At 39.7% G+C, this 25,228-nt stretch overlaps 1 protein-coding gene across 6 annotated transcripts in view; it reads right to left on the reverse strand.

Annotated features, from left to right (window-relative positions):
* ERBB4 (erb-b2 receptor tyrosine kinase 4) overlaps nt 1–25,228 on the reverse strand; it is a 1,148,078-nt gene that overhangs the window by 19,838 nt on the left and 1,103,012 nt on the right. For 4 of the 6 annotated variants that reach the window (XM_019553894.1, XM_019553891.1, XM_019553895.1 and 1 more), the window contains 5 exons: nt 23,019–23,174; nt 19,837–19,912; nt 17,701–17,847; nt 14,402–14,499; nt 11,941–12,111 (listed from right to left, as the gene is read on the reverse strand). In XM_019553894.1, coding sequence (XP_019409439.1) covers nt 11,941–12,111; nt 14,402–14,499; nt 17,701–17,847; nt 19,837–19,912; nt 23,019–23,174 — 648 coding nt within the window. Of the gene's footprint in view, nt 1–11,940; nt 12,112–14,401; nt 14,500–17,700; nt 17,848–19,836; nt 19,913–23,009; nt 23,175–25,228 lie in introns of all 6 variants that reach the window. The other 2 variants (XM_019553890.1, XM_019553892.1) reach the window with 1 other exon arrangement.

A 25,228-nucleotide genomic window follows, 5' to 3' on the forward strand; every position in this document is an offset into this window, starting at 1 on the left:
CAAAAAGTTACGGTGTGATAGAGGTGCCCTTTATAACTTCTGTAAGCACCCTCAGTCAGTGGAGATAAACTTATATTAGAAGAAGTGGGACCAAGTGAAAAAAATCACTGGACTGGGCTTTAGGGGTATGTGAAGTAGACCCTAATCGATTTGGATTTGGCCTGAATCAGGGACAGTGATTTGATTTGTTGATTCAGATCACTGTTCCTGATTCAATTCAACCAAATCCAAATCTAAAGATTTGATGCTGATTCTGAGAATCAGCGATTTGGACATAGACATAGCTTTAAAATTTTTTTCTACATACCTCCAGGTACCAGCCTGGCTTGTGATCGCTGCACTGCTGGGGTGCATGGAGCATCCCACAGGAGTGGGGGGCAGCCCTCCACGTGCATTGGTGGTGAACTGAAAGAGTGTGCTGGGATGCTGGGGGTGTCTGGTGTATCTTAAACCAGAAAGGGGTCTGGGACAGACATTGCATAAACTGGTTTGAGCCAAATCATGATACTATATTCAACCAGGTTTATCTCAAACCCATTTCAGCCATTTTCAAACTGGTTTATGTGCACTGAACATCTGTTCTGTTACAGGTTTAAACCAGTTTCTGATCATTTAAACCAGTTTATGTGTAATGTCTGTCCCTAGCCTCAGTCTCTCTGTATCTTAGTTCCCTCTCCCACAATTTGCTTTTTTTCTCTAATTCTAATGAAGGCTCCTCAGGTCAAGGGCTGTTTCATACTATTCCAGAGTCCTGGCCTGAATTTGCTCCTCTAGGAGCTACTGTTAAACAAAATAATAATAGTAACTGGTGCAAGTAATGGGAATAACTGGGTTTCGCATATTTCTGGGAGCATCAGATGAACCTACCTAAATATAGCACGTGTTGCCATGAAATACCTAATTCCAAATCAACATTTTCCATGTAAAACTGAACCAGCAGAGAAGCCAACAATTAAAAGGAATAGACTAAAAGAGACTGTAGAAAGCAGGCATGTCAAACTTATCTGACTCAGTGGGCTAGATGAGAGGTGTGGGGCCAGTCTCTTGGCCAGGTCGAGCCCATGGACACCCTCTCCTTTTCCACAGCATACCTGATCCAGCAGCCATTCTTGTGAACCTTGGACCCATTCTACATGCAGCATGGATTCTCAACCTGCTGCAGCAGCATAGCATGGGTCCTACACCAGCTGGAATGGCCACTGGTCAAGTACACTGGGGGAGGGTGAAGGGAACTGGCCCGTGTGCCTGATCTGGCCCATAGACCAGTCCCATGCTACAGGTACATGCCATGCCCCATGAAGATCTAATCAAACCCAGTGGGCAGCATCAGGGGCCAGATGGCGAAGCTCCACATGGCTGGGTGTGGCTCATGGGTCATATATTTGACTCTTTGAGGCATCTCAGCTTAAGTTCCAGCCACAGTGCCAAGGGAACGTGGATTCAGTACACTGTCACAGCCCATTGCCACACTTGCTTTTTGAATATGATCAAAGTATTCTGCCTTATTACATTAAATATCCCTCCTGTTGAAATGATTGCTATTACTCTGAATTCAGTGGTAGAATTAAGAAAGGCATCCAAACAGGATTAGAAATGTATTATACCCAGTTTTCTTTAGCTATGACATAGAAATAGGTGTATAAGAGTATTTTTATTATTAACTCTTCATAATAATGCTGCATTGGTGTCAGTCTGGTATGAAAGTAGGTAGAAGGGTAGACTGCATAGCTCTGCCCTCCTATCTATCCCTTTCAACACCTCTTACTTTCCTCATGGCTGGCCTCCAGTCTTTCCTTCTCTAGTATGAGATTCCAGGCATTTTCCAGTCAGTGACAGCCTTGTAACACTTGGTATTGCATACCATTTCCTAGCTCAGTGGTTCTCAACCTTTTCAGACTCAAGAAACCTCTCAGATGCAAGACACCCCTCAGAAAATGTTAGCTTTTTAGTTTTGACACATTTTAATACAGAAATATGATACAGCAATGTTTCTGTTGCAAAGAACTCAGAAAGCCCACAAGTCAGAATGTCTTTAATGCTATGAATTCCTGGTTGAAATCTCTGATTTTATCTTGTGAATCATGTTTGCACACCTAACAGTGCTAACATTATGTGGCATCCCATGGATCTCAAAATGCCCCAGGGCACTATGGCACCCTTGGTGAGAATCATTATCCTGGCTACTGTAAGACTAGCCTGTGTGATAGTAGGGTCAAGGTGCTGACCTTACTTTCATGCAGTAGTACCTAGCTAAGCTGCTGAGTCAGAGTCAGCCTTTTTGTATGCTACTGTAAAACTACAGCTTGGAACTGTTTAAAAGATGGGGAAGAGGGAGTAAAGACACAACATGGCTGTGATTTGTGATTGCGACATCTCCACCAGGAGAAAAAGCACAAAAGAAAGTTGATGAGCGACACTCTTAGCAACTCCCCCCTCCACCCCCTCCCAGACCAGATACTACATAACCATCTTTCCCATCCTGTTTTATACAGTAATCAAAGGATATTCTGAGCCTCTCAAAATGCTATCAACCCTCATTGAGAATGAAATAGAGCACATCTCTTCAGAAGCCTTTACAGAAGTAATCATTATGGCATGCTGGCCTGAACAGGGAGCTCTTACAGACAAAGATGGTTTTTAAAAAAAAAAAATAAAAAGCCTTCCTAAAATCTGAATAGAAACTTGATGATAATCTCCCAATGTTATTATGCAGGGGGAAAAGAAACCCATAATTGTGCACTCTGGTCTCTTAAAGTAAAGAATAGGCTTCTTGATGAGATGCTGGGATGATTTAGAGCAGGGCTGGGAGTCTGGTGGCAATAATACTTTAAAAGAAATAACCATCCATCTGATTTGGATAAAATAATCATTAACATTCTAAATCTAAACTTCCTCTATGTTTCCTCCCACCTCTCCCCACCATTTCACTTCTTTTTATAGCTCCTTTTTTTTGATCTGCAGCTTTAACAAATAAGGCAGCATCTTTACATACGCTACTGAAAGGCATTTAGACTATGTAGTATTTGCCCACATTTAAAAGATAGTCTAAGGGTGTAATTGCTGGCCAGACTACATTTCCCAGGATACTCCATGGTTTCCTCTCTTGCTGAACTGTTATATTCATCATAGGAGTCCAATGGTCTGAATGCATCATGTAAACTGTAGTCTGGTTCACAAGTGGAGAACAGAAGCATAAAGAACTCAGACTGCAGCTCCTGCCAGTCATCTTGGTGGCATTTTCCAAATCTGTATTGTTTGGCTTTCAGTTGCAATGCAATATCTCTGCTTTCAAAAGTTCACTTTTCTAGATAAAAGGTCAAACATTTCCACAGAAAGACCCTTTTTTTGCCAAAAATATTCATTTAATCACTTATTGCTTTTAACAGGGAATTTTAACCCTCTCTAATAATAATTTCCTAATGTGTAGTCTATAGTCCCATCTTCCAATTTTGCAAAGTTGTTTTTCTTGCTTTTTTCAAGAATGCCTTATCAGTGCAGTTCAGATGTATCTGGTATTTTACTGCTTTTATATCCATTGGCCTTTTTAGGGTAACAGAAGATTAAGTGGATCAGCTGCAAGCTCTTTTTATTAGGAGCCCCAACCACTCACCATGGATAAGGCGAATGCAGCTTGATTTTAGGCTAGTTGTCACTGAAGCTCAGTAAATGTATGTATCATACAGTAATATCCATTGACAAGTCTCCTGCTTATTGCCTTTGGAGGGAGACTATCAATTAACTATTAATTCGTAATAAAGAGGTGTCAACCTGTTTTAGGACTGGAGCACAACCAGATGATCCCAAGTGATAGTAAACAAACGTCCAAATCAAGGCCCCTGAATAAAGATTTCCCCCTGATCCTAAATGGTAAGAAAATGTAACTCTAGATATAACCTATGCATTTTAGGACTAAGTATACAAAAAATAAAAAAATGAGAGTGGCAAGATTCCTGCTGTAGAGCAAATCTTGAATGATGCCCTTAACTAGACGTTCAACAGATATAAGGCAAGTTAAGGTCTGGCTGCTGACACTCTTCTTCACCATAAGGACTGCCTTACTGTAAAAGCAAAACTGCTGATTTGATTTGGGCAGCTATATAATAAAGCACTATGTGTTACATGGCTAAATAATATGGTGTTTTAAAAGGGATATAGGTTGTAGCTGTATTGGTTCAAGGCAAAAGAAATCAGAACTCATGGTAAAGGTGATATATTTTATTAGGTCAACTAGATATTTGCAAAAAAAGTCTGTATTTTCAAGCTTTCTGGCACACACCCTTCTCCTAAAAAAAATTACAATCTTTGCATTCTCCTATACCTGAAGAAGGGTGAGTGTGCCTGGAAGCTTGCAAATAAAGACCTTTTTTTTGGCAAATATCCTGGTGTTAAAGAGTATTCTGTAATAGCAAGGTATCAGAGAATATATGCTTTTTTGATCCTTGGCTATGAATTCTCCTTTCCTCATTTCTATCAGAAATGTAATATGTTTTAGAGATGTATTATCAAAAATATCTTTTATTAAACATGGTCCTTCCTTGTGTAAATCAGTAAAACAGAAATAATTTCTAATCTCATATATACTACATTATAAATTATGCTTTTTAGTGATTGTAACTCTTTCATCTTTAACAATGTAAATGGGCATGTCATATCCAATCTCGGTTTATAGTTAGGCTCATTTCCCTTCGAACAACAGTTTGGTGGTATTTGGATTTCAATACAAGAGCTATACTCAGCCATTTCATGGGACATGTCTCATAAATATTTCTGCTACATACTGCCTGGCTGGACCTGGTAACTAATCTATCCAAAATGTCTCATACAAAAGGCATCATGGAGAAAGAGCAGAAGGCCTTTATAGCACACCATGAATACACTTTAGAATACAAGTGAAGGTATCAAAAGTAAATTAAGAGGTGATTCTCCAAAATATTCTGGTGAGCAACTGCTTTTCAATTTTAATATTGGTAGAGTAAAATACTAGCACCACTAGTTATGAACAAAGTAGAAACAATTCCTAGAACATTATGATTTAATGAAAAGAGTTATCAGCCCCACAGAGCCAACACACATGTAGGAGGAAGGGCTGGATTTTACTCTGGCTCATATGTCATGAGCCAAAATATTTACTCTATTCTCCTATTCAGTGCAAAAAAACACAAGCCAAAAGTTTACTTAATAGCACTGTAATACAGGCATCCTAATGGTTATGAAAACCTCAGGATGAAGGCTGACAATCTGTTTCTTATCTTCTCCTTATTAAGACCTGACTCCTTGTCTATTCCCTCAGCAACAACCACATCCCTCTTCCTTTTGTGCTTATGATGGCCAACATGATGTGAGTTACTAGCTGAGGATCTCACCATGACTCATCTTCCCCTGGCAGAGGTTGCAACTGGCTGCACATAGAATCTGCTTACTCCTACAAGCATAGTTATAAAGTTGAATAGCGCATAGAGGGACTTTAGGCAGATTTTGATTCCCATTGTGCCCCAATACACATCTGTAGTACAAATGGTATTCTATCCCCATGGCTCCAGAGAAAGAGCAAATATATTACAGATGCTTCTCAGTTATGAATGTTATTATGACCCAGATCCTATAAGCACCCTACACTTTTTTTGAGAATTTTTCTCATTTGTGCATGTGGGGTTTTTTTACAACACCCATACCAGCATTTGTGTGATTATCATATTTTAAAGGTAGTTTTAAAATTTGTGTGTACTTACATAGTCCTTACAATTACAGTGCGTCTAATTACATGGTTAATGTTACTGTCATGATGTGATTGTAAGGGATAATTAAATGTAAAACAATGTGAAAAATGCTTCTTAAACTTCAGAACTAAACCATAGCACCACAGTATATTTTTTGTTGCATAAATCCTGCTCTGCCACATGCTGGCAGTTATCTTAGATACATATCTTTCCAACTGCCATGTTGTTTAATACCAGTGAGCCTTTTGGATTAGACTTTAAAGAAAGAGGTAGAGTCATAGTCTGTCTAGAAATGATTGCCTTTGGGCAGAGTCCCTCTCTCCATGTTCTTATCACCTTGCCAAACTTTCAACAAACGGCTAGAAAACCACCACCACAGCAAAACAGGACCTACTGGGCCAGATCTTCAGGTGGTGTCATTTAAAGTATCACTATGCTTACTCACAATACATGGTCTTAAAATAGGGACCATAATTTGTTTCTACTTGGTAGAATGGTCTACACAAAAGTTCCCACTTCCTTCCACATTTTCCGTCCCCAATACAGTTGTATTGCACACAAGGTGGTTGTGGCCTTCCCTGCTCCCAGATGGCTACATTTCAAAGGCCCTGTATACCTCTGTGTGCATATTAGATGGAAAAAATGTACTTTTTTGGCCTAGTTGCAAGAATGGTTTGTATAATAAAGTGTATGGAATATAACTCTATAATTCCACACAGTGGATGAAATACAATAATAAAGACAGCTTTAGGAGCAGGTAATAAACAGAGCAAAAAGATTTCAGTGAGAATCAGCCAGGGCTTGAGAGGTAAAAGCAGTGTAATGTACAAACACTAAGATAAGAAAAGCCTTCCTCTGTCCTGTTTAAACAGTATATTCACTATTTGAACCTAATTGTATGACTGGGAACACAAAACGTTATTTAAGCACTGCGGTAGATGTGGTTAGCCTTCCAAAAACATGGGATAATTCACAAACACTTCTGCTGGGATAGGAGAAGAACAGGAAACTCACCAGTTGTTAATCTCCTGGCTGATTTTGGTACTTTTGGCTTTCAGACTTTTCAAGAAAAAGTGGAAATTTTCCATGGAAAACTCACAGTTCTCATTAAAAACTCAGTGTGTCCCCCCACCCCTCCCCCGACCCAAAAGATACACTAAATGCAGGATTAACTGCTAGCATTTTTTATAATGGGGGGTGGGGTGGGAAACCTAGGTTTCAACAATAGGCAGAGCAGCTCTGGTAACATGGACCAATAGTCCTGCTGCTAGGAAGCCAAAACATATATGTGGTGACTGAATAACAAGAGACCTTGGAACCAGTGTAAAAATGCTGTCTTGTGGCTTCAGCATTTTGGTACAATCAGTAATGTAATAGTGGTCCTAAATCAACAAGCACCATTTAGAGGGGCACCACAATGGTGCCCCGAAGGAGCCTGTGACACAGCAGTAGTGGCCCATGTACAGAGAGCCTGTGCTAGAATACTGGCTTGTATGTGGGGAGATAACACTCTCCAGTGCTTGGCATCCCCTTCCCCGCTTCCTAAGATGCCAAAGTTTGCACACATCTGAATGCAACACACTATTTATTCTGGCACAAGGGAAACTCCACTAATGAGATTTCCTCCTTTTTAGTAGGTTCTGTCCCTGGTACTAATTCATATGGAACTTCTTTTTTTAGTTACTTGCTTTGATTAGTGTCTAACCTATGTACCAGAACACAGGGACTTAGGATTGAGATCATACAGCAAAAACAGCAGAGCCTTCCTTAACAAAAGGATGCCTGCCATCTAAGTAAAAGAGGGTCATAATCTCTCTTTTCTTAACTGAAATTTTTCATCTCTTTTTACTAGAACTGTTCGGCTGTAAAATTTAAGCCAAAAGGATGATGCTTCAAGAAAGAGTATATTAGATTGCTATGGTATGCATGCATTTTTTAAAAATTATTATTATTTTTTAAATTGAAGACAATCAGAATAGCTGCAGGACCAGATGGTGTATGCCACGTCTTTCAAGGTCCTTTAGGAATGATTTGAAGATTTTGTAGCTTTTGCCTCTGTGTCTTGCCTTACCAACCAGTATGGAGATTTTTACATAAAATTTAATTTTCCAGTAACAATGAACATAAACTGCCTAAGCTGTATCAATTTATTCAGTATTTATGGTAATAGCAATGATCATAATGAGATAATTTAATATTAATATTCATTACACCAAACAAACATAAATCAAAGTTACCCAAAGGAAAAAGAAAAAGCCAGACTCAGACCACTGGACAGATTGAACTTGAAAGTAATCACTGTGCAGTTCTTGCAACTGACATTCATCCATACTTAAAGCACATTGAATAGAAAGAATACATATTAATGGAGCTATAGTGCATTTTGTTTTAAATCTACATGAAGGGTCAGTGGTGGAACAATCAATATATTGAGGATCTAGTCTCTATGGAATATTCTTTTATACAAGATATTAAATCTTCTGCATTATTGCAGAGCAGAAAGCACAACAGTTTATTTCAGAAGAAGGAAGAGGGGGGAACACCTTTTTTTCTGTGGCTACTGTGTATAATGAGTCCACTAAGCTGCTCTAGCATTGCACTAATATTGCCCTTTGCACACATGCCTGTGTGCCTTCTGGTTGGTAGCTTCTACAAATACATATAAGACATCTGGCATTGCTAGGAAGAGACTGAATTTTATTTCCTGACCCAAGACATAGAATATGGCTCAGGGTTATAAAGGTTAATTAATACCCCCGCACATGACAGAAGCCAGTCTCCAGTGATTCCAACAGCTGCTATTCTAGATTAGTTGTACATTCTTCAGCCACATCCTCAGCTGTGAATGGAGCCCCTATGGAGTATAGTGTGCTGCAATCAGGAGATGTGAATACTGGATGCAGGCTCCCTACCTGCCACCTCAATGATTACCTGGCCCAGAAGGTTTGGCTCAGAGTATGTAAACCACTGGAAAGGCTGAATATCAGGAGTAGTAAAAAGCCTCCATTTCTATATGATATTGTAGGGAAATTCACACCAGTACAGAGCTATGAAGATAAGGAGAATGAGCTGCTGTTATTAAATTGGATGTTAAAACCGCCACTGACTTCAGCAGGAAGGATCACAGTCTCACACCAAGATGGGAAACTAAGAGTGATTGTAAGAGATAAGGAGGAGATGGAGCCTCTCCTTGTGGCATTCAGAATGACTAGGGCCCCATTCCTGCACCTACACTGAGCTCCAAGGACTTCAAAGGATCCACATCTATGTATGCAGCTGCATGACTGGGATTTTAGGCTACATTAATGCTATAAAAAGCCACTTCAATTTTTAGATAAATTCACCTGGACTGTGTTTTGTGTTTACCTTCCATGCATAACCTGGCAAGTGTGCTGACTGCCCAAACAGCACATTTAAGCAACTATCTCAGAACATTCACAATGTTTTCTTTGCTGGAATTAATCCCCTGAGCTCAGACCAACTCCTCTGTCAGGCTGGCTCTGAAGATAGATGGGGAAGGCAGCTACTGAAAATGGAGGTGCCATTTTCACATCAGTACTTTTCAGTTTAAATTGGCTCTGATATTAGCAGTATTGCCCTTTTCAGTATGTTACGGGTGAAGTAAATATTGTGGTGCCTGTATAGTAAGGGCCCCATATATCTTCTCACATCAGGGTAAATGCTGTAACTCCAGTGCAGTCAGTGGAGTTCCTCTTGATTTACAGCAGTCCATATATGAGACCAGAACTAGACCTTAAAAAGTGCAGGTACCCACTGTCTTTTTCGTCTCATGGTTTCATTAGAAGTTGGCAAAAATGGAAACAGAACCTCTGGAGGAAAATGGGAGTAAAATGAACTCATTTCAGCTCAGCATGAGCATTAAAAATGAATTCTAAGTCTAGGCTGGCAGTGACTGTAAGAAGAGAAGTTGCAAGTGGAACTGAACCTCATTTACACACTTTTGTTGATGACTAAAATAAGTTCCATGTATCTAATTAAAAACAATGATAGAATATTTAAAATATGCTGACATTTTAGGAGGGGGTAGATTCTGGCCCTCCTTTGTTTTGATTAATAACCACCTTACTCCATGAGAAACAGAATGACTTTATGCAGAATAAGGTACTTTGGGTGGCAATATCTAGCTGTAACACTGTTCTGCTCTTTTACAGATTACTTTTCATAAGTACCATTTATTGCCATTCATGTGCAATGTGATCAGTCTATTCCCAGTCATAAATCTGGAACAGTCTGGACTATGGAGGAATCAAAAGAATATTTCTAAATCACAAAAAATAAATGTTTCCCTGTCAATCAAAATATAGAAGTAAACAATAATATTGATAGTCATGCCATATTCTTGCCAAATTTACAGTCCAGTTTTACTCACTGAATACACTTGGACAGTTTGGCTCAGCCTCAGCTATGGCTCCATAAATAAGTCTCCAAACAAAGATCCTGATTCAGGAAACCATGTAAGCTTGTGCTTAGCTTTAAGCACACGCAGAGATTCTGCTCGGTTTCATTAGGATTCCAGCATATACTAAAATGCTTCCTTGAGTTAAGTACTCTTTCTGATTTGTCCCTCCACTGTGATTCTTCCACTGTTAGCCTTTATAACCCTGATTAAATACTTCTAATTCCTTTGCATTTGAAGCCTTACTTCCTCACTTTAATGAAAACATGTTTTATTAAGTGTAAATCTCCTGTTAGACCAGCAAAGCCAGTGCACTAGTGGAAAAAGGAAGAAGGTATGGCCCCATGACTAGGCAGGTAGCCAGCAACTCAGGAGCCATGGGTGGGTTCAGTTCCTGGCTCTGCGGTAGACTTCCCTAGTGACCTTGTGTGAGTCACTAACCCTCCTGTATCCCATCTGTCAAATGGAGATACAGCATGTCCATACCTCCTTGGAAGGTTGTGAGAAAAAAATACATGAAAAATTGGGAGGTACTCAGACAACAGGGGCATAGGAACCACAGAGAGGAGAAGCAGCTAGATTCCAGTCTGGCTCAGGGGCTAGGGATAGACATTACACAGAAAATTGGCTTAAGTGGACACACACTGGTTTAAACATGTAACAGAACAGATGCTCAGTGCACATAAACCAGTTTGAAAATGGCTGAAACTGGTTTGAGATAAACCTGGTTGAATGTAGTATTAGACTTAATTGATTTGGGTCAAACCAGTTTATGCAATACCTGTCCCAGACCCCTTCCTGGTTTAAGATAAACCAGACACCCCCAGCATCCCGGCATGCTCTCTGGGTTGGGCAGAGCACTCTGCTCCATAGCAGAGCTGGCCCCTCCCCTCTGCTCCCATGCTGCAGCTTGGCACAGACTGCAGGTGTCCCTGCTCCCCCCTTGTCTCCCCATCCCCTCTGCCTTACAGACACCTCTCAGCATTAGCTAGCAGACCACATGATGGCTATGATCTGTGCTATGGCAGACAGAACAAAGAGAGAATCAACAGGTAGCTGGTAATGTCCCTCTGTTGTTTTCTTAATGAGGTGATAAACACTGAGTTAGGGCTCATAAACGCTATTATCGGTTCCCTGCTGGGCTGGCCAGAAGCAGGGGAACACCTTCCTAGTCAGAGTGTCCTGCCAGGACCTGGCCATGGCCCCCCTCAGGTCAGTTCTGTGCAAGGGAAGGGAGGGCTGCTCTAGTGCCCCTCAGCTTCTAGCCTGAGCCACTGCTGAATGTGCCTGCATGTCTGGGATGTCTGTGCAGTTACAAAGTGATGTAGCCAAGCCAGGTTAGACTAACCTGCAAAGATTGAATCAATTCAGGCTCAGGCTTTCTGAATGTCTGTCCCTAGCCCTGATGCCCCAGCAGGATTGTCCACAACAAACCAGCTGCCCTCAGTTACACCTGTATAATCCCTTTCAAGATAAAGAGGTTGCATGGGTTTCCATGAAGGAAGACTCATAGCAATAGGATCTTTATTTTTGGCCAGGAGGAGGCAAAATCCAGAAAGAATGCAGCTTAACTTTACAAGCCCCATTTGAGCTTTCAGTCAACTGTTCAAAACAGATCTTTTCTCACTGCTGAGCTGGCCTATTCTTTTGGAAATCATGAGATGCAATAAACAGGGACCCAGTGATACCATTTTTATGGTCACTCCCTAGACACTTTAGGCTTCAAGTTTGTGAAGTAACTCAGAATTATGTTTGACTAGACTACATAATATGTTCTCCATGCTTTTTAGCAGAGGTTGCCCTTACCCTGTTGGAGTCAATTCTTGCCCTGGAAGTGTAGATGGGAGGAGGGATGTTAAACGCTTGTGGAACAAGATATTCTTCAGCATCCATCATATCTTCCAGGTCCTCTTCATCCAGTAGATTTTGGAAGAATTTGCTGTCATTAGGGCTTGGAAGCTTCATACGATCATCACCCTGAACGCATCCCATGATTTGGAGGAAGGTAACAAAGGGGTTAATTAATTCTCTGGGCTGGGGCACTCACTGTTCATACACCCTTTCCATCACAACACAAAACCCACAAATATTACTTTTCATGTGCAATGTCACCATGGCTGCATAATTTATTCTGCTGGGAATCTGCTGACAGAAAGGGAATAACTATCTAAATCATGCCAAACAATTTTGGCACTCCTATTATTGAACTTTTTTCTTTCTTCTTTAAAACAAAACTCAATGTGTGACCCAGTTGACCAGCTTCTGACAAGGCTTGATGTATTTGGAAAAATATTTGAGATATTAAGGCTGACACAGAAACAAAGAATGACATGGAAACTGCTGGGTACTTTTGTTTGCTTTAGGTTTTTTTTTGTTTTTTCTTTTCGATTTGTGCCTTTGAGAGCTCATGGGGCTAAATTTCCCTCTTGTCTATGTGGAAGGACATAAAGAATTTAATAGGGATGGAACCAAAAGAAACTGAACTGGGTTAGAATAAAACAAACAACAAAAATGCTACTGTATTGTAGTAGCACCCAGGGTTCCCAGTAAGGGATCACAGTCCTACTGTGCTAGGAGCTGTATAAACAAAGATCAAAATTCAGTTTATATTATTGAAACTATTAAAACTAACATAAATTAAAAGTGAATGACAACAATGCTGGAAACTTATGTCTTACGGTAGATCATAAAAGATAAAAAAATCTTTTGCAGAGAATCGTATAGGTTGGTTCAAAAATTCCACTGAAAAATTATCATTCCTGATTACATTATTATTGGGCTTTTTATGAGGGCAGTGATATTACTGAGTAGAGGAACATTTAGCCTTTACTGTCCAGCCAGGCCACAACAGAAGCCGGATGGCTGACCTTAAATGGTAAAATATGGTACTCTTCAGATTATGTAACAAAACCCCTCAAGAATGATATTAAAATATCATGAAAAGAAGTGTAAGGAATATGGAAAACATTAGCCAATAAAATCAGTTCAAATTTTGGGGGGTTATAGACATTTTTTAAAGCAGAACTCTCCTTTCAAGTTAATGGGGAATACTGTTAGAAAAAGGCCACATTCTGGTGCCATTACTTATGCTGACTACTATCTAACTGCTCAAATAGTCCCCACAAGATTGCTCAAGGAGCATAAGACTATCAGAATCTGGGTCAGACTGATTTCATGATTTGGCCTTTGGTGTTTAACAATTATTTTATTGATGTTGCTATTTATATTCACATTTCCTTTTGTATTGTTCAGGCATTACAGTGATGGAGACATTATAAACTGACTTCATAGAAAGATGGATTCATTTCCTTTGGCTTGAATCTAAGTTATAGCCCCAGTGCTTAAAAACGTGTCAATACTTTTTTCCCAGGGAACCAAGCATTAGTGTATTGAATTCTTCGAATGAATGTCTTCAGTAAAAAAAACAAAATCCTCCTTCCTTGTGCTTTTCAGTTTGATGGGGTAAAATCTGATAAAAACCACAATGTAAGAGAGAAGATGCCAGTCAAGGACTGGATACCAAGAGGCCTCTATCGGGCGGGTGGGGGCAGGGAGTAATCATCTCACTGACACTTGAGCTATTTTGCAAATTGGTAGCACCATAACATGAAAATTATGAGTGAAGCTCATTACACCCACATACGCAATTCAAGTTCCAGGCCTCATAGAGGATCTGGGAAGCAAAATTCCACATATATCTGGGCAGGGCATCAGAGTTTAGCAATCTATAGCAAATACAGAGACTTAGGGCTCTTTACCTTACAGCCTTGTGTGCAGACCTCTAAGGTCAGGGCAGATAATTTTCCTGTATCACATAAGAGGTGTGCATAGGCAGCTGCTATGAACACAGTTTCTCTGGGCACTGACCATTCTCAACCTGTGGTGAAGGCCTTGTACTTGACTTTCCTGCAGGCAAATTTCACTTTACTAGAGTTTCCTTCTGATTGTAACACTAAATACAGTTCTCTGCTTTAAGTATTTTCTACACTAATACCATGCTATAACTTCAACAGAAGTTGCTTGGCACTTGGTGCTTTGGAAAAATTAGACCATCTTGCTATGGGTCTAAATATGGATATAGGAGCTGAATTTCAGGTGCTCATTTTGTCAAATCTTGGCATAAGCCTTTATTTTCAGCTATTTTATAGTATTACAATCACTTCAGTTCTCTGTTAGTGGTGATGCAAGACCTGCTGATGCACATTCATCAGTGTCATAGCTTTATAGGCAGAATTAAAATTATTTGCAGATGTTCAGAATTGCTGACCTGAATAACCAGGTATCTTTGAGGGTCTCGAGCCATTCTTGAAAATTCAGCAGCCAGCTCCTTGAACTTAGGCCGACTGTCAGCATCAATCATCCAGCCTAGGAACAAATGTAAAGAATAAAAATTGGTTCATTATGAACAAGAAAATCTTTTCAGTGCTGAATAACCTGAAAAACAATCCCAAGTCTGAGGTGTAAAGTTGTCTTTGATGTATTTAGTCAACAGAAAAAAACAAAGTTAAAGGGTTCAAGAAATTTGGGAAGACAATAATATACAATGCATCTAAAATAGAAAAAAGCCTGATCTTTTAGTTAACACACTAGAGATAGGGTTCAATTCCTGGTCTCTAATTTATTTTCTTCTGTGACCTTAGGCAAGTACCTTCAGTTCTCAGTGCCCCTGTTGCCTGTCCCTAAATGGGACCAATAATACCACCTTTTCACCCTTCCTTTGTCTGTCTTGCCTAATTATTTCTGATTATGTCTTACTAAGGATCTGTACAACCCTAAGTATAATAAGGTCTTGATCTCAACTGGGACCCTCTATCCACACTCAACATGCTGCTACTGCGACACATAAAACAAACTTTTACAGCAGATCTACTGTTTCTAATATCTCTGATTATAAAAAGCTGTTAAACAAATCTGAAAGCCCTCCTAATTATGTTTGCTTCTTCACCTTTCAGGTAATTCTGTATTAGAGCTTACATCCTCAATACTGCTGCAAGCATAAGCCTTGCTAATGGCTACTGCTATTATTGAGATCACTTCACCTTAGCATACAAGGTCACTTCGTACAAGTTCTTCCCCTCATTCTTTCAGAAAAGTCCATTAGGAAAAACAGCATTCCTTTTCAACATCTGCTACAAAATAAACCAATGGGTGTATTCTGCGTAGCAACAGCAGTCAGTTTATCTTAGTGCTAGCCTTTCCTAATAAAAGATACTGTCAGCATTTTTCAAGGAACTCTTCTTTATTTAGCAGGAAGACTAAATGAAGTGGACTGTATCTCTTCATAGTCCTATTATGATGAAGTGGTGACCAAGGAGTAAAAAAGCTAAGACTTTCTTAGCATGTAGGATATTTTGCAAGACTCATATATAGTGTCCGGAATACTCAAGCTATTTGCATCTTCTTTTAATGCTGTAGAATTGCTTCTTAACCATTAGAACCCGCATTGTGTTTGAATATCCTGATGTTTGATCAAAATGAGAAGCTTTCCCAGTTGCTCAGCTGTTCTAATCAACTACTCCATTTATGGGCTCTTGTGTTAGATAAGTAGTGTCCAGCCCATGGCACATGGGCCACAAATGGCACAGGCAGCTTGTGTGTTTGGCATGTGAACCCTGGGAACTGAGTTAAAGGAGACACTGGTGATGGAAGTTAGGGGTGGTATGTGGGGAAGGGAAGGGGATAAGGACTGGAGCAGCATTTGAGGAATTTTAAGTTGAGGGTTGCTGTTGGTTGGAAGGCTTAGCCTTGTGGGAACCGTGGAAGTTGGTGCTGCCTAGTTCAGTATTGCTATGTCCCAGCAGCAGCAGTAGTAGGATTCAGTGGTACTGGGCAGCAGCAGTAGCTGATTATTAGAGTGGCACTGTTTTATCCTTTGGACTTAACTTATGGCACACTTGCCAAAATGACTGGCATCGTTATGTTAGAGGATGACATCATAATGCAATGCTCTCCTCTTTTTTTCCCTCATATCTACTGCGGATATTAATTGCTGTGAGCCTGATTCTGCTTACTCATAAGCAAAAAAACTTTTGCATATCAACATGACAGCTGTTAACAGAACTGTTCACAGGCATGAGTTTTATTCAACCTGAATAAGAAGTCTTGGGCAGATGTGTTGTATCAAGGGGAATTAATCTACGGAAGAAAATGCATGTGATTTGTATAAAAGTAATATCTGAGCTACAGATGATCAAAGGTTAGAAGGGATAAATTGCCCTTGAATCAATGTTGTGCAAGATAAATGAACAGGTCAGTATATGTTGAACAAAAATCCCTCCACTTATTCCTATTTAAATTGTTCATGTGTATACATTTTATCCTAAAGGTAACAGATTGGTAGGCTGGACACTCAGATCCTATTAACTTACTTATCACGTACAGTACATGAGGCTGAAATGCATATTACCCCCCAGTGCTCTATCAGAGTGCTTTAAACCTAATATCATGTTTGGCCAATCTGCCTGCAGTCTCAAGGAGGGACTCTCTTAATACAAAGGGTTAAGATTTGTATGAAGTATACACTTACTCACTGGGAATTAAATTTAAACTATTAAACTAGCCTAACAGAAATCACCAAACATCCCTGTACTGTACGTGTGGCAAACTTCCATCAGTAATGACTAGTGATGTATTCAACCTGGCAGGTTTAGGGGTGAAAAGAGACTATATCTCAATAGTGAATTCTTGTGTGATATAGTATACCCATGTAATGTTACAAGACACATGTTGGAAATGCAAGTTTGACAAGAGAGATGTCCCAGGTCTCTTATTAAGCATATACATCTGCCTCCTTCAGTTTAATTTCTTTGTTCTCACTTTTTTGTGTTTGAATTAAAAGGAAAAGGCCCATGTCAGATGGATGAGGCGGCTGCATGTTAATCTCATTTAAATTAAGTCAGGAAGACCACAGAGACATTTCTAATTCTTTTTAAATTAGAAGCCTCAGCTTTGAGGATAACTTTACTAGTGTGAATGTGCTGGGGGAAAGGATGGCAGGGTATGTGAGAAGCCAGATGCATGCTATTTTCATCTTGTGCTAAAATACAAAGGGATGTGACTGGGAGCACTAACAAAAATAAATCCACAGCTAGACTTCTTATATCAATTCAGTTTCTCTTTAGTAATAATAATAAAAACAGTAAAAAAGTCAGGGTTTCTTTCCTTAATAATTGGAATAGTGTTCTATACCAGTTTTTCCCTTTGCACCCCTCTCTGCCTGACTACCTATGTATTTTAATTATATTTAATGCTATCTTTTTAACATGAAAATCAATTGTCATGGAAATGACAAGAGTTTACAATAACAATCATACAATTTTGACTTCATAGCAAGGATGTGAGATACCATCTGACAATAATAAGAAGCTGAGATAACTCAAGCCTTCGTGGCTAAATTCATATCCTTTGCAATTGCGAAGTGTGCATGCAGTGTTGGAATGTAATTTACAGTATATTAGGAAGCTCTTGTTCTGCATTATTACCCAGTACTGCTAGTGACTGCAGATGCAATGGAGTTGTGCTCTGCTAGCACTAACCCTAACAAGTTTAAAAGCAACAATTACTCACATTTCACCATCACCATGTAAACATCAATGGTGCAGATGGGAGGCTGAGGCAACCTTTCCCCTTTCTCCAGCAGGTCAGGAATTTCCCGTGTTGGGATTCCATCATAGGGCTTTCCACCAAAAGTCATAAGCTCCCAGATAGTGACTCCTGTGGTGGGGGGAAAAAACAATTTGAGACTATGACCATGTTCTTTTAAGTTGTAAAAAATGCCTTGGAGATTGTATGTTAGTGGCTCAATATTGGATTATAATATGATGTGGATACCTGATTCATTCCTAGAATTGGTGTACATGAAAAGTGAATATAGCTTGTTCAGATGTGTATTGGATTCACCATCTAAAGAGCACTGGAAATCTGGGAAGCAACTTCTCTTGTTTTTATCGGTTTAACAGAATGCATGACAGATAGGAGTAATAGAAGAACAGCCTAGAAGAAATACTTGGTGGGAAAGTTAAAGGAAGCTGTAACAAAAGAATATGCCCTGCTCTTTATCCTATCAAAAAACAAAATGAATGTCTGACATACAGTATTATTTTAAAGGAGGAAAACACTGATGTTCATTAAATTATAGCATCCATTTCCCACAAAGGTGCAGAACTGAATAAGATTATGTCATTGTCTTTGCCTTGTAAGTCAAACAGTCAGTTGTGTTATTCTTTCTTTAGATAATGTTATGGATTTGAGTTATGATAGTGCTATGCTTTAAAGCCAAGATACTCGTTTTGAACAACCACAGGATTTGTTGGCAGCTAAGCAGGAAAATAAATACTACATATCATAAATAACAGAATTTATCCCAAAAGACAATCATTAATCTTGAAAATGCTGCTGTTTCCCAAAAGTTTCCTTTGGTTTGCTTTTATTTTATCGCAAAGGTCACTTAAAACATGACTTAAACCTGACAGCCATATTTTTGTCACACTAATATAAGGAGAAATAGATAACAATCAACATCCATATCACACATACATTTTCTCCTTCATCCACTTCTTCATTGATGTGCAACACTTAAACTTTGTCATTTATTTTGGGTTTTTAAATTTTAAAACACATATATGCCAGGCTTTCTGTTTTTAAATTGGGCAGCATAAATAATGGATGACTATGTCTAGTTTGCTAATTGCAGCAAACATGCTTTGGGGAGGGGAAAAAAAATCTTGTTTTACTTGTTTACAATTTAACTATAGTATATTTTTCCCAGCTGGACAGAAAGAAGTTATCTACCAAGCAACAGCAAACAGTGTATTTTGCTGCTACCCACAGGTAAGAATGAGTAATGAGATTTCAGATGATACTGTGCATCTTTTTTTTCCAAGTCATTTAGAAACAGAAATAACAGATGAGGCCCAGCATTTCTAAATGCCTGTTAGGGGTTTGATGTGGTGCAGTTCTACTTATAAAGCTGCAGATTAACTAGTTCAGCCATTACCGATATAATAAACAGGAAAAACGCCAGGGAAATATTGAACAACAGCTCATTCTGACATGATAGTTAACAGTTAAGCAAACTCCTCTGTTTACCAGAAGACATGATTTTTGGAGTATAGTCCTTGTTGCCTGGCCTTTCTGACTAATTTCAAATCTGTTTGTCAAATTAATCCAAACCTGTATTAGTCAGCTTCTCTTCTCTTTCTCGCCTCTCTCTCACTGTATTGGTTCTGTTATGACAAATTCACTTTTATCTGATGGTAGTACACAAACTCCCATAAGCCAGATAATGTTTTTTGACATTCATAACTTTTAGAGTTAGATTTTCAAAGGACTGTAGAAAATTATGACCTGCAGCCATATTTCGACGAATCTGTGGCTAAACTAAAAGGAGCTTTTTTCTGTCACAATGATTGGCCAAACTGCTACCAAACCAGAGCTTGCGGCAGGCAATCCAGCAGGGACATTGTGATAATGCATTTTAGTAAGCAAAAAAATAACACAGGAGCCAGGTAAAAATGCTATTTTGATTTATATATTTTTTAAACAAGCAGGAATGAAAGGCAATAGTATTAATTCCTTTAGGAAAAAAAGGATGCTAAATAAGCATCTGTAACGTACATGCTCACACACATACACACACACAAACTTGGCTCAATGTATCACACAAGAGATTAATTCTTAAGCACAGTAACAGAGGAAATTTACCATAGCTCCAAACATCACTTTGATGGGTGAATTTCCTATAGTGTATACACTCCAGAGCCATCCACTTAATTGGCATCTAGGGAAAGAAGAGATAATTGAAAGTTAGAAAGAAAAAAAAACATTGATAGGTTCTAAACCAAGACCTCCCGCTCTCTCCTTTTTTGCTATCTGGTAATTAAAAAAAAATACACATACGTCAGGACATAAAAGCTCAGGTGGCTAATACAAAATTGAAGTAAAGAAATACTTCGCTATAGTTTTGCTCCCAATATCAAGGAGCCCCAGTAGAAACAGTATAGCAACGATTTCCAATTTGTGCAACTCCACTGAATTCAAGTTTTTATTTCAATGTGACTGCATCAGAAAGATAATTTGACCCAGTGAAGTTGTTCACCCACAGAGCAGAAAGCCAAGTAGACATTCCACCACCAGTGATGGAAACAGTATAAGAATCCAAATAAAACAGAATAAAATAGAAAAAATATATAGATTTTTACCCGCAGGATATGTATAGTAAGGCTAGAAATAAAAAGAACCATGTATCTTGTCAGATCCTTGTCAGCCCTGGGTTTAATATTTAAGAGCCAAACCATTTTGACCAATATAAAAAGAAATGAGACAGAAAGCCAAAACAGCATACCCAAGCATTTAGGAGACTGGAAAAATAAGCTTTTTCTTTTGGTTCTGACAAGTGTTTGTGAAAACTAAAGCGCAAGCATCTTGGCTGCCCTTCAGTGAAGACATTTAATATTGCACTACACTTAAAAGCCTGCACAGAAATCACAATACAACAAGTTAATGAGATAATATTATGATATATCTTAGCTTCTCTGTTTCACAGCTTTTGCATGTGTGAAGTGCCCAGTGCACGAGCTACCCCTACACACAACTTCCACTGACATCAAATAGACAGTGGCTGGAATAGTAATTGCCTTATAGAAGCAGTCTTGGGGTATGCACTCTACCCCATCAAGGGTCACCCTCTTTTGGAATTATTAAACATGTGGCAAAACAAAGAACCAGATAAACCCATAGCTACAAGTGATCTGGTAAAAAAAATGAACGGATGGTAGGTGTATAAAGCAGCGATTGGGCCCTCATTCAAATTCTTAGGAAAATATCCTGTGTGTAGTTGACTAGAATATAGTTATCTGTGTGGCAGGGATATAATTCACTCTTAAATTGTATAGGTTGATCTAATGCTTCTACTGAAGGGATATCCCCCTCTAATAAATCCTGGAGAACCTATTCCATTTCTGCACAAGTCTATTGGCTTCATTTCTATGAAAGTCTGTTGGACTTTTCCAGACAGGAACAGTTTTTACAGCAGAGCTGTTTTATTCATCGGGTCCCAAAGCCCACTTAGCAAACTGACAATACAGATTTAAAATGCAAATGACTTCAGAGTTTGAAGCAACACTTCCCAGAAGCAGTGCAATGACATTTCTGATGCCTAATTCTACTTCAGGATCACCAGCAGTAATTTGGTCCAATAAATCCAAGATGCTACCCCAGATCCACACAGAGACGAGTCAAGCTATGAAGACCATCTCTTCCTTCACCGTTCACTGGCCGATGAAGGAAGGGGTGGAAGAGAGGCAGAAGGGGGTGCTGTAGAGGAACTGGAGGAGTCAGGGAAGACAGCCAAAGCTCCACCCTCATTGCTGGAAAGTCCCTCCAGTGCTGGGGAGTGGAGATAGCAGCTGCTGACTCCTTTGAAGCTTCTTGCCTCACCAACTGTCTCCCTGTTATCCCTCGCCTCACAATTCCTGTGTGGTCCATAGAACAGCTGGCCACAGCAACAGCACATTTAGGACAGAAGCCATCAAGCCAAGGAAATAACAAATAATGATAGCAGTTTCTTTCTTTTACTACTGTAAGTAAACAGAGAAAAAGAAGTGAAGCAGAGTGGGACGAGGCAAGAACGAATTTGGAAGAGGCTCAGTGTCACAAGGATAGGAAAGATTAGTGTGGGTTAACAGATATTCTGGTTGGAGTATTTCAAAGGTCCCCAAGTAGTGTCTGCGTGGAAATAATGTTTGGAACCACTTGAATATTGCTGCACATCTGTTTTGGTGCATTTAGAAAGTCCTGATGCTGTGATCCTTTTTAAGGAACGGTATAGAATAAAAATTACTGGGATGCTCTGAGAAATAATATGGGCAGATTAATAGAAAATATCCCAAATACGCATGTTAAAAATATCTGTTTTATTGACATGTGGCAGATGTACTCAGGGCCATGATATGTAGAATCCTTTTGGAAATATCTTGGACAAGTACTGGCAATATAACGAGGCACTAAGAAGTAGCATGTACAGAGTCTTTTATTCTGAGCCAACAATCAGATTTTTGGAAAGCATAAGTAAAACCTTAATGGGCAAGCTACAAACAAACATCTTCTGCAGCTTTCCACTGTGCCTGCATGAATGAGATGTGTCTAGGAAAATGGACTCCTAGCATAGAGTGAAGAAGAGTGAGTGTCATTCCCTACATGGATTTTTAGACAGACATTTTCACTGCAGTCAAAATAAGCAGGAAAATGGAAGATACAAGGACAAAAACAGTCCTAATAATGAAAACTGTTCAATTCTTTCTTAGTGGAATTTGTGATGAACGAATCTCTCCACCTGTGGAGAGGATCAGTGAGCAGAAGTGAACAGCTTTTAGGACCAAGGCCTGTGTCTCAGCAGACATTGGATCTACAAGAACTGTATATTTGATCTTACATGGCTGTTAGACTCCCTAGGATGGCTAGTCCGTATAGTTGTGTCAGTGTAACTTCACTGATATTAATGCCTTTACAATGATGTGACAGAGTGAAGACTCTGTCAAGACTATCCTTTATACCACTGAAACTGGCTAATATATAAATAGGAGCTTCAACTTTGCCTCCTAAATTCATAGTTAGGTGTGTACCCAATTGCCCAGCCTGCTGAGCACACATTCAACAGCTCCTGCTGAGGTCAAGGGCATTTCTCATATGCTTGGAACTTTTGAAAATGAGGCTGATGCCACTGCATGAATTCAAGAGCTTCTTTAAGCTTCTACAACAAACTTTTTTTTTGGTAATGTGCATTTGTGCATCTTTTTCAAATCAAGAAATATGCAGAATAAGACTTGTGTGCCCCCAGAAAAAAAAAAGCAAGATAAGACATGATGGAGTGGACATACAAAATCTACCTTTCCACCATCAGCATTATATTCCTTTTCATCCCCTTCTAGGAGCCTGGCCAGGCCAAAATCAGTGATCTTCACGTGGTTTGGCGATTTCACCAAGACGTTCCGGGCTGCCAGATCTCGGTGTACCAGTCTCCTCTCTTCCAGGTACATCATTCCCTGAGGAACAATAACATTAATTAAAAAACCCTTAGAAATATTTTTAGAATCCACCTCCTCCCCCAAATCCCCTTCATTTATAAAACCTGTTTCCTTAACCTCTTACAAAATATTTTCTGTTATTATCTATAGTAAAATAGTGATAAGAGGTTACTGCCACCTTGTGTTGTTCAGGGATGCAAAAACAGCTAGGGAGAGACTGCCATGGCACCAAAGAGCTGACGGTCTAGACCAGGGGTGCTTAACATCTGGTCCCTGGGCCAAATGCAGCCCACGGAGCCATTACATATGGCCCAAGGAGCTCCCATGGAGTAGGAAATTTCAGGGTAAGGGAGTGGTGGCCATTAATACAATCACCCTCCTCCAGCCAAATTCCCAAACCCCAAGCTCCCCAATGCTGGTCACAGCTGGGCCACACCCCTCCCCTGCATCTGGACAGGGGCTGTGTCATGCCCTGTTCCATGGCAGGGCTGGGATGGGGCCAGGTCATGTCCTCTTTTCCCCCTGTGGGGCAAAGCCACACTCTCCTTTTCTGAGCCACATGGCCAAGTTGCAACTGGACTGCCCCACACCCCCATTTGCATGGCCAGATAGCACCCACTTCTCTGTCCTCAGTGCCATACTGGGACTACTGGCAGGATCTGGCCTGTAGACGGAGCATTGCCCATCTGGCCTACCAGAGAAAATAGCTGTGCATCCATGATCTAGACAAGATGCACAAAGAAAGTATTATTATCCCCTATTTACAGATTAGGAATAAAGCACAGTGGCCGCATCTACATGAGCGGCAGGTCATTTAGTACTGGCTTAGTATTTGCATAAGAAAGCACTAAATGACTGCACAGCAACCGGCATTACTGCACAGTACTGTCCTCAAACAGTTTTTTTTCTGATGCTATTGGACAGTAGCATTGTGTCACAGTTAGTACCTGGCAACGCTACTGCTCAGTAGGAATGAGCTATTGCTCAGCAGCTCATTGCTACTGTGCAGTAGAATCTTGTATAGATGCGCCCAAAGTGATTAAGGCCACTAAAGGTGTTGTCCCCTCGAGCACTCTGCTGCTCCACGTAGGGTGTCTCCTACGCAGGAGGTGTTGCAAGTGAGACCGCATAGCACTTTTGAGAGATACCACCCCACCCAACCTGCTCACCCTCAGAGTTGTGCAGACATGGCAACACTACTCCTAGTTTAGCAGGCATCCTGTGTAGATCACTGCAGTATATTTGGGGGCACTGCAGCTAAGCATGGTAAGTTTACTGCACAGACAGGGCTTCAGTAACTTTCCTAGGGCTCTGTAGCAAGTCTGGTATGGCTCAGAAGTGATACCAAATTTCTTAAATTGTAGTCCAGTGCCTTAAGTACAAGACTACTGATCCTTTCCATGCCCAAATGCTTTGAGCTGGATACAAATTTTCAATATCCTCAGTGAATTATGGGGAAAACAACTCTGTGTTCTGCTGGCTGCAATCCAATTGCTTTTCTACCTCCTTAACATTTTTTATCTAGTATTATAATTGGATATAAGATCAATAGTCAATGTCTTTTGTGAACATATATATTTTGTCACAAGTTGTTTTGTTAACAAGCCACCCAGGTGTCTTAAAAGATAAGCTAAAATATGCCCAAACTGCCTGGCCTGCATCCGACTTAATCATTTTCTTAGTCTGGTGAGAGACTAGCTGCTTGCTGTTGGGACAGGTATTTACATGATGTTTCATGACACTAAGACCAACACCAAGACTTAGTCTTATTCATTATACAGTATATAAAGGATATCTAGGCTGAGTAACAAGCCTGTAATTTCATAAAGAGGCATTTATGACATTAGCAGTCATGACAGTGACCTACAGAAGAAATCACATGCTTGGTAATTACCCTTAAGGTATCTTTTAATATATTAGCTCTATATAATATATATGGTAATTAGAAAAAAAACACTGCTGAATACTGAAGAGTTCATATTATCATATAAAATATATATGAGACTTGAAAGAGTCACAGGCAGTGATAACAATAAGTAAATTACTCATTGTTCAGTAAGACCATATTCTGA

Source organism: Crocodylus porosus, unplaced genomic scaffold, assembly GCF_001723895.1.
Source record: "Crocodylus porosus isolate Cpor-Errol unplaced genomic scaffold, CroPor_comp1, whole genome shotgun sequence".
NCBI classification, from domain to species: domain Eukaryota; kingdom Metazoa; phylum Chordata; order Crocodylia; family Crocodylidae; genus Crocodylus; species Crocodylus porosus.